Genomic DNA, 12,031 nt, shown 5'->3' with positions numbered 1-12,031 from the left:
TAAAATAATTGAATTTTTATCAAAATTTTTGAAAATAATTGAATTTTTGAGAAGCATTTTAATATTACTTTTGAAAATAATTAACTTCTTTTGATGAATTTTAATAAAATTCTTAAGAATAATTGAAATTCTGCTATGAGTTTTATTATTTATGAAAATAATTGAATTCCAAAGAAGAATTTTATTATTTTTCAACATACTTAAATTTCTGCAAAGAATTTTTTCACTTTTGAAAATAATTGAATTTCTGCAATAATTTGTTACTTCTCCAAAATTAAATTTTTTTAATGTGTTAAAGAATTTTATCAACAAATTTTTAAATAATTGAATTCTTTTGACAAATTTTAATAAAATTTTTAAGAATAATTAAATTTTTCGAGTAATTCGATTAAAATTGCATTAAAAATAATTGAAATTCTGCAAGGAGTTTTATTATTTATGAAAATAATTGAGTTTCTAAAAAGAATTTTATTATGTGCGAAAATAATTGAATTTCTGCAATAATTTATATTATTTATGAAAATTATTGAATTATTTCGAAGTAATTTTTTAAAAATTTGTAAATAATAAAATTGAATTTCTGTGAAATTTTTATTATTTTATAAAAATAATTAAATGTTTGCGTAGAATCTTATTAAATTTTTTTATAAATAATTGAATTCTTTTGGGTAATTTTATAAAAATAGTACCTAGATATTGAAAATCATTGAATTGAGGAAAATTAATTTTATTTTTGAAAGTAATTGAAATTTTGCCAAAAATTTTATTAAAACTTTTGAAAATAATTGTATTTCAGAGAAGAATTTTATTTCTAAAGATAATTTAAATTTTTCACTAGAATTTTTAAAAAATTTTGGATATAATTAAATTTCTGCGACGAATTTTATTACTTTTGAAAATAATTGAATTTCTGCAATCTTTTGTAATTTCTTTGAAATTCTCCAAACTATATTGTACAATTTTCGAACTTTTTGTCATTTTTCAATCAAATTACGGACTTTACGGACCTTTTTTCAAAAAAACTGACTTTTACGAACTTGAAGCAAATTTACGGACCTAGTTCGAACTCTGGCAACAGGAAAATGAAGGGATTTTAAATTTTTAATAGAAAAGAATTTTCCTAGTATTTCTATAAAAATTCGAGATTTTTCCATTCCTTTTACGACAGAATTTTCTGCGACTTTTAAATGAAATTTTAAGTCAGGAATTATTTCGTAATGGAAAAATAAAGAGAAATTAGGGGGAGAAACGTTTTTTTTTTGTTTCTTCTTTTTTCGATGATATCGTTATATTAAACAGACGCATCATAGTCTCATTACATAGCGGACACGAGCTTTTAATGATTATTATTCTATGAGGCGTCTCGATGGCTAACTGATTCCAACGGTATGCACGAACAATTCAACGCGTGTTATTGCATCGTGAATGGCGTCGATTCAAATCTGTTTAATTTCAATTTAACATCGAGAGAATCACATGCAACACACGTTTCTTGATATCTTTTTTCCCCATCGCATGTACTGTAATTTCTTGTCATATCCAAAAAAAAGACAAAAATCATTTCTCTCCATTTTTCCGCAATTATTTTAAATGAAACATGAATAATAATATTGGTTTTTCAATTTTTTATTTTGTTTTTCTTTGAATAATGGAATAATTTTCAAAATTAAAAACAAAAATTAAAAATTAAAAATTAAAAATTAAAAATTGAAATTTTTTTAAAGACGAACAAGAGGTTTTAAAATAAAAATTAAAAGAGAGATTAAAAAAGAGTTTGAAGGAAGTAATCTCAAAAAAATTGCATCAGCTTAACAATTTTATCAAAACAAATAGAAAACGTAACTAATTTAAAAAAAATACGCACGCGAAACAAATAGAAATAAATAACAAATCTTATCGAGATTTTTAAAAAAAATTTAGTCATGTTTTCGATAAATTTTTAAGTGTGTGCAGATAATTATCTTTTCTCTCTCTGATGCGAAGATCTTTGTAAAGCGATAAATCGAAGATCGATTACAAATTGTTATTCTCGGTGCAGAAGCACTGAAAATATTTGTTTCCTTATCAAAACAACTTTTTTTTTTATCATCAGCTACATACAGTTATCAACATTTACTAGAGTTCTTTATATATAGATTTTCCGCAGACAAATTCCAAACTCAGGTAATATTTTCCAATATTAAAACACTGATTTCAAATAATTAATATCTGCTAATTCAAAAAAAGAAACAATAATTTTTTTGTTCCTATAGTTTCGAAACTTCAAATAAATTTTTTTTATTTAAAATTTTTTATTCGAAAGAAATATTTTTAGTATTTCTGTTAAATTGCATTTTTCTATAAAAAATTATTTTCTAAATTAAAAAAAGGAGTTTAGACATAAAAAAGTAAATTATCGTAAATAAATTTTTAATTTACATGATCTTTTATTATTCTTATTATAATTTTATTATTAGGCATTCTTTTTGAAATTATTTTATACCGAAAAACAATTTTGTTCATTTGAACATTTAAAACTTCGAGAACATTTTTTATTTGAATCAAATAATTTATATTTAAATCAAATAAATTATTTTTGAATCAATAATTTCAGTATTTGAATGAAATACATTTTAATTGACTCAAATAAAGATTATTTGATACAAGTAAATATTTATATGATAATAGACAAAATAATTGTTTATTTGAATCAAATGCAGTCGAACCTGTCGGAATTGAATTTTGGTAAAATCTTGAAAAACTAAATGAAATTTGATAAAATCTTTTTAACACAATTGAATTTTGGTAAAATGTTTTAAAAATAATTGAAATTTGATAAAATCTATTTAAAACAATTGAATTTTGGTAAAAACCTTTTAAAATAATTGAAATTTAAGAAAATCTTTTTAAAACAATTGAATTTTGGTAAAAACCTTTTAAAATAATTGAAATTTAAGAAAATCTTCTTAAAACAATTGAATTTTGGTAACATTTTATTTTTCAAGAATTGAAATTTGATAAAATCTTTTTAAAACAATTGAATTTCGGTAAAATTGTTTAAAAATAATTAAAATTTGACAAAATCTTTTTAAAATAATTGCATTTTTAGAAAATATAAAATAAATAATTAAATTTTTAAAGAATTTTAATTATAAATATAAACATGATTTTTTCGAAATTTTAATATGATAATCTAAAGAAGCAAATTTAAAAAAAATTTAAATTACTTTGTTCAAAACTAAATCTTAAAAAACTTTGATAAAAGAATTCTAAAAATTAGTTTTTTAAAAATATTCCAATGTATTTTTTAGAAATTAATTTAATTTCTTAAAGGAATTTTTGTATAATTTAAAAAACTAAGTAATTTTTTAAAGAATTTTAATTAAAAATTTTCACAATGAATGTTTTCTCAAAAATGTTAAAATTAATTCTGAAAAATTTTAATGTTTGTATTATTTTTTGTACCTGTCTTTGAATTTTCGGAATTATATTTTTGAAAATATTCAAAATAACTGAATTTTAAAAATTTATAATAAAAAAAATTCTAAGAATTACTTTTTCAAAAAATTTTAATATTAGGTATTTTTTAGAAGTTAGTTTTTATTAATTTTTATTTTTACAAATTTACACCTAAAAAATTTTCATTAAGTTTTTTTTCAGAATTTTAATTATTTTCACAAAATTTGCAATAAAATTTCTTCAAAAGTTGATTTTCAAAAATTATAATAATAATACTTGAAAAAAATCAATTATTTTCATTTAAATTTTACAAAATTTCAATTATTCAAGATCTTTTTAATTGTATAATTCGAAAATTTAATTAGAAAAATTATACAAAAATAATTTTTGAAAGATTTGTCCATAGTTATTTTTCACACTAGAAAAATCGAAATAATTTGCAATTTATACTGAAAATGTGGTATTTTGTTGCAATATTTGGAAGAAAAGTCGAAAAAGTCGCAATTTTTGTAAATAAGTCGAAAATAGTCGCATTTTTGGAAATTAGTCGAAAAATGTCATAATATCCAAGGCCGGTTATAATTATAAAACAATTTTTTAAGGTGATTGTTTACAGTACTAAAATTTAGAAAATCGAGTTGCATTACGACAGGTTTCACTGTAAATTTTTTTCATTGAAATAAATTTTTTCTAATTCTTAAAAAATTTAAAAAAATAATTTACGTAAAAAATATATAAAATTATTTTTCTATTAATTCTTCAATTTTTTAAGGATTGTTTACGGTACTAAAATTTAGAAAATCGAGTTGCATTACGACAGGTTTCACTGTAAATTTTTTTCATTGAAATAAATGTTTTCTAATTCTTAAAAAATTAGAAAAAATAATTTACATAAAAAATATATAAAATTATTTTTCTATTAATTCTTCAATTTTTTAAGGATTGTTTACTGTAATAAAATTTAAAAAATCGAGTCGCATTCCGACAGGTTTCACTGTAAACTTTTTTCATTGTTATAAATTTTAAATAATTCTTAAAAAATTAGAAAAAATAGAAAATTTTATTTCTATTAATTCTATAGAGCAATGGAGTAATTCTACTAGTAAAATTCTATGTAGAATTTTTTTTTAACTTGGTATAATTTTTAAATTCTGTAATTTTGAACTAAATTAAATACGTAATTGGTGAGTAAATAAAAAAAGTCAGTAAAAAAATAATTCCTCAATGAGAAAAAATTTAATTTTTTAAAAAATTCTTTTTTAAAATTTCTTGAAAAATTTCTTGAAAAATTTCTAAAAACCGAATCTAGGACTGAATGCCATGAACTCGTTTTTGAGCTATGCCTTTGCACGTCTGTTCATCATTCTAATAATACCGGATCCTCATCGGAAACGGAAGTCAGCTGACAGCCGACACCCGCGGCAAAGAAACCGGCGATATATAAATTCAACGTTAGAAATGTGAACTTGTGATTTACGTTAATAGGCAGCACGCGACCAACTGCCAAGCAATCTTTCTCTTTAAAATTCTCTTTTCTCTCCCTCCCTCCCTCTCTCTCTCTCCCTTTTTGTGTCAAACCAAATAATAAATCAATATATTAGAATATCAAGTGCACTTTTATATCATATGAATCATTTTATCACCTACAATACGATAAACTTTTTTTTTATCATGTAAATAAAAAAAATCCTCTCTGATATAATATATAACAGTACAAGTGCTTTTGCACCGAGAAACGTGTCTGTAATTATCAGATTCTTCATATCTCACACACCTTCTGGTGCAGGTGGCTATGATATCAATTTTTCTTTTTTTAATATTATCTCTATACAAATTTTACGAAAAAAATTCTTTAAATTTAATACATGTCTAATCGAAGTATGGCTATAATTTAATTATACAGAAATAATTTAAACAAAAAAATATTAGAGACTTGAAATTAAGTTGATAATTAAGAAAACATTTATAAATTCTTTTTTTAATTTATTATTTACAATTGACATTTTAATTGACAAATTTGAAAATTAACATTTTTCAAAATCTTATTATGCGATCTTAAATCTTATTCTTTGAAATAAGGAAATCGTTTTTTAAATAAATCTTAACTTAAATTTTTTAAAGAAATAATTATTGTATCTTTTGAATGTAAAACGCGGGAAAAAATTGTAAACTTTTACTATTTTTCAAAGTTATACCTTAAATGATTTGAATTTTAAAAAACTGTTACTTTTTTCCGAAAGAGAAAATTTGCTACTTTCTGATTAAAATTTGTTAATTTTTATACTAAATTTACTTTGGAAGTATAGTAAAATTTACTGTCGAGAAATTCAAATTTATTTAAACAAAAAGCAAATGTTAATTTCAATTCTGACTCATAATTTAATAAATAAAGAAAATTAAAATTTTCTTTAATTTTTAATTTCAGAAAAAATTATATTTAAATTTGTTAAATTGAATTTTTTGTAAAATAAAAATTGTCAAGAATCTCATTCCAACAATAAGTAAATAGTAATAAATTCAATTTCTACTCAATTGAACTAATAAAAAATTTTTTATTTGAGAAAAACATGATTTTAATTGTTAAATTTCTTTTTTTTAATAAAATTTTCCTATAATTTAAATTACAATTAATTTTTGTTTAAAATTTAAATTTTATTGTAATTTATATTTGACTTCAAACTTGTTTATAAATTAAATTTACATTCAAAACTTGTTTGTAAATTAAATTTGGGTTCAAATTTGTTTGAAATTGAATTTGAATTCAAAAAACATAAAATTTCGAAATTAAATTTCGATCTGGCAATTAAATTTGAGTGCAAATTTTTTTTTAAATTAAATTTAGGTTCAAATTTGTTAGGAATTCAAATTTGAGTTCAAATTTGTTTTAAATTTAAATTTGAGCTCAAATTTGCTTATAGAAATTAAATTTGAGCCCAAATTTATTTATAGAAATTAAATTTCGGTTCAAATTTGTTTATAGAAGTCAAATTTGGGTTCAAATTTGTTTTAAACATAAATTTGAGTTCAAATTTGTTTTAAATTTAAATTTTAGTTCAAATGTGTTTTAAATTTAAATTTGGGCTCAAATTTGTTTATAGAAATCAAATTTGAGTTCAAATTTGTTTAGAATTTAAATTTGAGTTCAAATTTATTTATAGAAATTAAATTTCGGTTCAAATTTGTTTATAGAAGTCAAATTTGGGTTCAAATTTGTTTTAAACATAAATTTGAGTTCAAATTTGTTTTAAATTTAAATTTTAGTTCAAATGTGTTTTAAATTTAAATTTGGGTTCAAATTTGTTTATAGAAATCAAATTTGAGTTCAAATTTTGTATAGAATTTAAATTTGAGTTCAAATTTGTTTATAGAAATTAAATTTCGTTTCAAATTTGTTTAGAAATTAAATCTGAGTTCAAATTTGTTCTAAATTTAAATTTGGGTTCATATTTGTTTATAGAAATCAAATTTGAGTTCAAATTTTGTATAGAATTTAAATTTGAGTTCAAATTTTGTTTAGAATTTAAATTTGAGTTCAAATTTTTTCGGAATTTAAATTTGAGCTCAAACCTGCTTATAGAAATTAAATTTGAGCTCAAATTTGTTTATATAGAAATTAAATTTCGGTTCAAATTTGTTTATAGAAGTCAAATTTGGGTTCAAATTTGTTTTAAACATAAATTTGAGTTCAAATTTGTTTTAAATTTAAATTTTAGTTCAAATGTGTTTGTAAATCAAATTTGTTTTAAATTAAAATTTGTGTTTAAAAAAAATAAAATTTTTGGAATTAAATTTGGATTTAAAAATTAAATTTGAGTTTAAATTTGTTAGGAATTTAAATTTGAGTTTATAATTGTTAGGAATTTAAATTTAGGTTTTGAAATTAAATTTGAGTTTAAATTTGTTTTGAAATTTGAATTTGGGTTCAAATTTTTTTAGAAATTAAATTTGAGTTCAAAAAAATTCAAAGTTGAGTTCAAAATTGTTTAGAATTTAAATATGAGGTCCAATTTGTTTGTTTGCAAATTAAATTTGGGTCCATTTTTTTTTTTTGAATTTAAATTTGAGTTTAAATTTGTTTATAGAATTTAAATTTAGGGTCAAATTATTTTAAAAATAAAATTTGAGTTCAAATTTGTTTGTTAATTAAATTTGGGTTCAAATTTGTTTAGAATTTAAATTTGAGGTCCAATTTGTTTATAAAAATCAAATTAGAGTTCAAATTTCTTTGAAAATTAAATTTGAGTTCATATTTTGGAAATTAAATTTAAATTCCAAATTTAAAATGAAAAAATATAAATTATCAAAAAAAAAAAAAAAAAAATCGAACTGAACCGTATTGAGAGAAGGAACGTGCGAGAGTCACGAGAACAGCAGTTGTAAATAATCGATTTTCCCAATATTTTCCGAATAACAAAATTCATTCTCAATTTAAAACCCCATTCCCCTATTCACAAACACATTTCAAAATTAAGTTACTCACCTTCAAATAAAAGAAACAACAATCAAAACGTTAATATTAGTTTAACTACATTAAAAAATCAAAAAAGCATATTCTTAAAATCGTGCCCCATATAGATAAATTACGTTCCTAAAAAAAAATTCTCATACAACACAAAAGAGGGGAAAACGACTCGATGAAAAATAAACTCAAGATATATTTTCCTATTAATTTCTTTTTTCCTATAACGATCTGCTCGAGTGTTTATTTGAAGATATATTATAAAGAGGAGATAGAGATGAACTCTTAAAAAAGGTTGTCAAAGATATACACTGTTCTGAAAGTGCAATAAGTTTGTGTGCTCTGAAATATATATAAATCGAGAAGGAAAATTCCTGCAAAGCTTGTCTAATTATGAGTCTAGACATAAGGTTCACTCTTGGCGATTTATAACAGAGCAGCGAGAATTCAAGTGGCACTCTATTTTCTGGCTCAGCCAATGCTGGAAAGATCATCACGAGTGGTCTTCCTCTTCTCGAATCTAGTGCGTGCACTGCAGGGTGGTCTGGTCCAAATAAGTATCATACACCTTCTAAATGCAATTCTAGTTTCTAAATATCCGAGAGTAAGTCAAAAAAACAAAAAAAAAGTCCCCAACATATTGTTATCAACTGCTATTTTCAATCTTAATAAATTAAACTATTGGATCGAACTCTCGAAATTTCAATTAGTAAAAATGTTTACTAATTTTAATTAGTGAATTAGTAATTAGTAAATTAATAAATTAGTAAAATTTACTAATAAATAGTAATTTCTACTAATTTAAAAGTAAAATTTACTGATTCAAAATCAAAAATTAAGTCGCTAATTTACATTCAGGGTTTGACACAGAAAATTAATTTTGGTTTTCTCAGACATTTTCCTGATTTCCAGACAAAATTTTTATTTTTTCCTTGATTCTAAAGCATATTATGATTCATTCTAAAAACTATTGAATACTTAAAAAAAATGTTCTATTATACATTTATTTTCAAATTTCTCTACATAATTGTAAAATTATTCAAAAATATTAAGAACTTCTTTTTTAAATAAAATAAATATATTTAATCATTACTTTTCCATAGAAATTAAAATTTTTTAAAATTTCAAAATTGAAATTCAACAATATTTAAGAATATAATTATAAAACATGAAGAAATCCGAGTCTTCGACTAGGAGTCATTGCTAACTATGTGTTTTATAATAATTTCAATTTCCATAAAATTTAAAAAAAAAAATTAAATTATTTACAAAAATTTTAATAAAATCCTTCGCTAGAATTCAATTATTTTTAAAAGTAATACAATTTTTTGAATCAATTCAATAATTTAAAAAAATTTAATAAAATTTTCCATATAGGATTTCATTTATTTTTAATACAATTTTACAGGAATTGATCAAAAAATGTAATTATTCTTAAAAATTTAATTTCAATTCCTCAAAAAATTAATTATTTAAAAATTTTTTTTTTAATTCTTTGGAAGAATTCAATTATTTACAAAAATATAAAAATTTTCTACAGGATTTCAATTATTTTCAAATAGTTTCATAAAAATGTTTGTATACAAAATCAATTATTTTAAATACAATTTTAATTAAATTTTTTTCATTATTCAATTTATTTTTTAATATTTCAATTATTCTTTTAGAATTAAATAAAACTCTTACCAAGAATTTAGTTATTTACATAAATAATTTTTCGAAAGAATTCAATTATTAAAGATAAATAACAAAATTATTGCGAAAAATTCAATTATTTTGAGGCATTTTAATAAAATTCTTTACAAAATTCAATTATTTTCATAAATAACAATATTCATCATAAAAATTTAATTATTTTTAAATTATTTTAAAAAATTCTAATGAAATCGTTGCAAGAATTTAATTATTTTCATGAATAATAAAATTCTTCACAGAATTTCAATTATTTTCAAAATCTATTATTTTAATGCAATTTTTCAAAAGAATTCAGTTATTTAAAAAATGTAAAAAAAAATTCGTTGCAAGAATTCAATTGTTTTCAAACATAATAAAATTCTTAACAGAATTTCAATTATTTTTAATAATTTTTACTAAATTTCATAGAGAATTTTCAAATCCATTTATTTACAATTCAATTTTACAGAATTTTAATTATTCAGAAATTCTTCAATTAAAATAATATAGGTATATTAGAAATTAAAAACTTGAAAAAATTTTTTAAAAAAATTCAATTCAACTTTTTCAAAATTTAATTATTTCTAAAAATTCATGCTATAATGCTCTTAATATTCAATTATTACCTATATCTAAAATTTTAATTGAAATTAATAAATAGTGTAATTTAACGATTTAATTGAAATTCATTTTTAAATCAATTTTTATTAGAAAATTCTACGAGAATTCAATTATTTAAATACAAAAAAATAATTTATTTTATAAATAAATGTTTCTCAAAATTGAATTCTTATAAAGAATTTTATCAACTAGAAGTAATTGAATTTATTCGACGAATTTTAATAAAATTTTCAAGAATAATCGCATATTTTTCGAGCAATTCGGTTAAATTTATATTAAAAATAATTTAAATTTTATGATCAGTTTTATTATTCACGAAAATAATTGAATCTCTGTAAAAAATTTTATTATTTATGAAAATAATTGAATTTTTGCGAAGTAATTTATAAATAATTGAATTCCTGCGTGAAATTTTTATTATTTATGAAAACTGTTTTATGTTTGCTTAGAATTTTATAGAAATTTTTTAAAATAATTGAATTTTGGAGAAGAATTTTATCATTTTTAAAGATATAATTGAAATTTTGAAAAGAATTTTTTTTTTTAATTTTTGAACAGAATTGATTTTTTTCAAACATTTGTAATTTCTTTAAAATTCAATTTTTTTACTTGTTTTAACTTAAATTCTTCAATAAATTCAAGGTTTTTAATAATTAATTAAATATACATTAACAAATTAAATAAAAAAAACTAATTTCAGAAGAATTTGGACTATTAAAATATTTCAAAAATCCAAGTTCTTTAAATTTTTTTATTAAATTCATTGAAAATTGAAATTTTCTAGATTTTTAAATTAAAACCTTTTGAAAAGTTCATTTATTTATGAAAATTTGATACCGGTCACGGTGTGGTGGTGAGTGACTGGCTCAAAGGTGCGAGAGAACAGTTCACGAGGAACTCAGAAGGGAAGAACAAAACCAATTCAGACGTATAAATTGTTGGTGGCCCTGAAAAGGGCCGGGGTGCCTTGAAGGCGAAGTTGCGCGACGCGCTCGGGTTGAGGGAAAAAAGACCTGTGTCCAGGCGACCGACTCTTGGACTACTCGATCCACCCAAGAGATAAGAGGTCTAGACGCAGGCGTAGAAATAGACGTTTGGGCAGACGTCTTCGTGGGGCCCGGTGATGGGCGTCCGGATGGCGGCGACCGTACCTTTCACTAGGGCTTGACAGGTTTTTACCCAGCCCTGGTGTTGTCGAACTAGAGGGTGAACCCGGTGTAGCTTTACGTCTTGTAGGGGCCGACGGGTAGCGCTGACCACGTTGTCCGAGTCGGGGTTGGCCGAGACCACGGCGAGGTCCAGGTCCAGGGTGAGGATGGTGGCCCGGTTCTGCGAGTGAGCTACCGGGAACAAGGTGCGACGGGCGCTACTGAATTTGGCCCGGATGCGACGGCGTAGCCTGCACACCTTGTGCAGAGGAACGGACCCTTGTGGCAGCGGAGCGTAGCGGCCCGGGGGAGTGCGGTGACCTAGTGATCCCCAGATGCCCTCCTCCTCAGCTTCTTGGTCGCTGACAGCTGGGTCCTGATGGGCGTCGTCGACGTCGAGTGGCCGGTCCACACCGGCTTCCTCGCGGCGTTGACGATGGCTGCGACGTTGGCGAGAGTTCTTGGCCATACGAGGTGGCAGCTCGTTTACTTAAGAGGTTGTTCGTCAGACACAGAAGGTCCCGGTTAACGGGCCTTAGGTTGTCTTCGGGTGACAACCTCAGAAGTGGTGCAGAAGGTCACGAGGCCTTAGGTCACCAAAGCTGCACCTGTATGGGCAGCGACCCCAAACTCCCTTATGGCGATGTAGGCGGATGTAGCTGCGGCGTCGGCAAGCGGCTTCTGGGAGTGG

The 12,031-nt window shown here is 23.4% G+C and overlaps 1 protein-coding gene across 3 annotated transcripts in view; it reads right to left on the bottom strand.

Annotated features, from left to right (window-relative positions):
• LOC122499860 overlaps positions 1 to 11,815 on the bottom strand; it is a 256,174-nt gene extending 244,359 nt beyond the window's left edge. For all 3 annotated transcript variants that reach the window (XM_043608397.1, XM_043608396.1, XM_043608398.1), the window contains exon 1: positions 11,344 to 11,815. In XM_043608397.1, coding sequence (XP_043464332.1) covers positions 11,344 to 11,809 — 466 coding nt within the window. In that variant the 5' untranslated portion in view covers positions 11,810 to 11,815. The remainder of the gene's footprint in view (positions 1 to 11,343) is intronic.
• Between the last annotated feature and the right edge of the window lie 216 nt (positions 11,816 to 12,031).

The sequence above is a fragment of the Leptopilina heterotoma genome, unplaced genomic scaffold (assembly GCF_015476425.1).
Source record: "Leptopilina heterotoma isolate Lh14 unplaced genomic scaffold, ASM1547642v1 Lhet_177, whole genome shotgun sequence".
In the NCBI taxonomy this organism is placed as follows: Eukaryota; Metazoa; Arthropoda; class Insecta; order Hymenoptera; family Figitidae; genus Leptopilina; species Leptopilina heterotoma.
The sequence above is the reverse complement of the archived record's forward strand: the minus strand, read 5'-3'. Positions and strand labels throughout refer to the sequence as shown.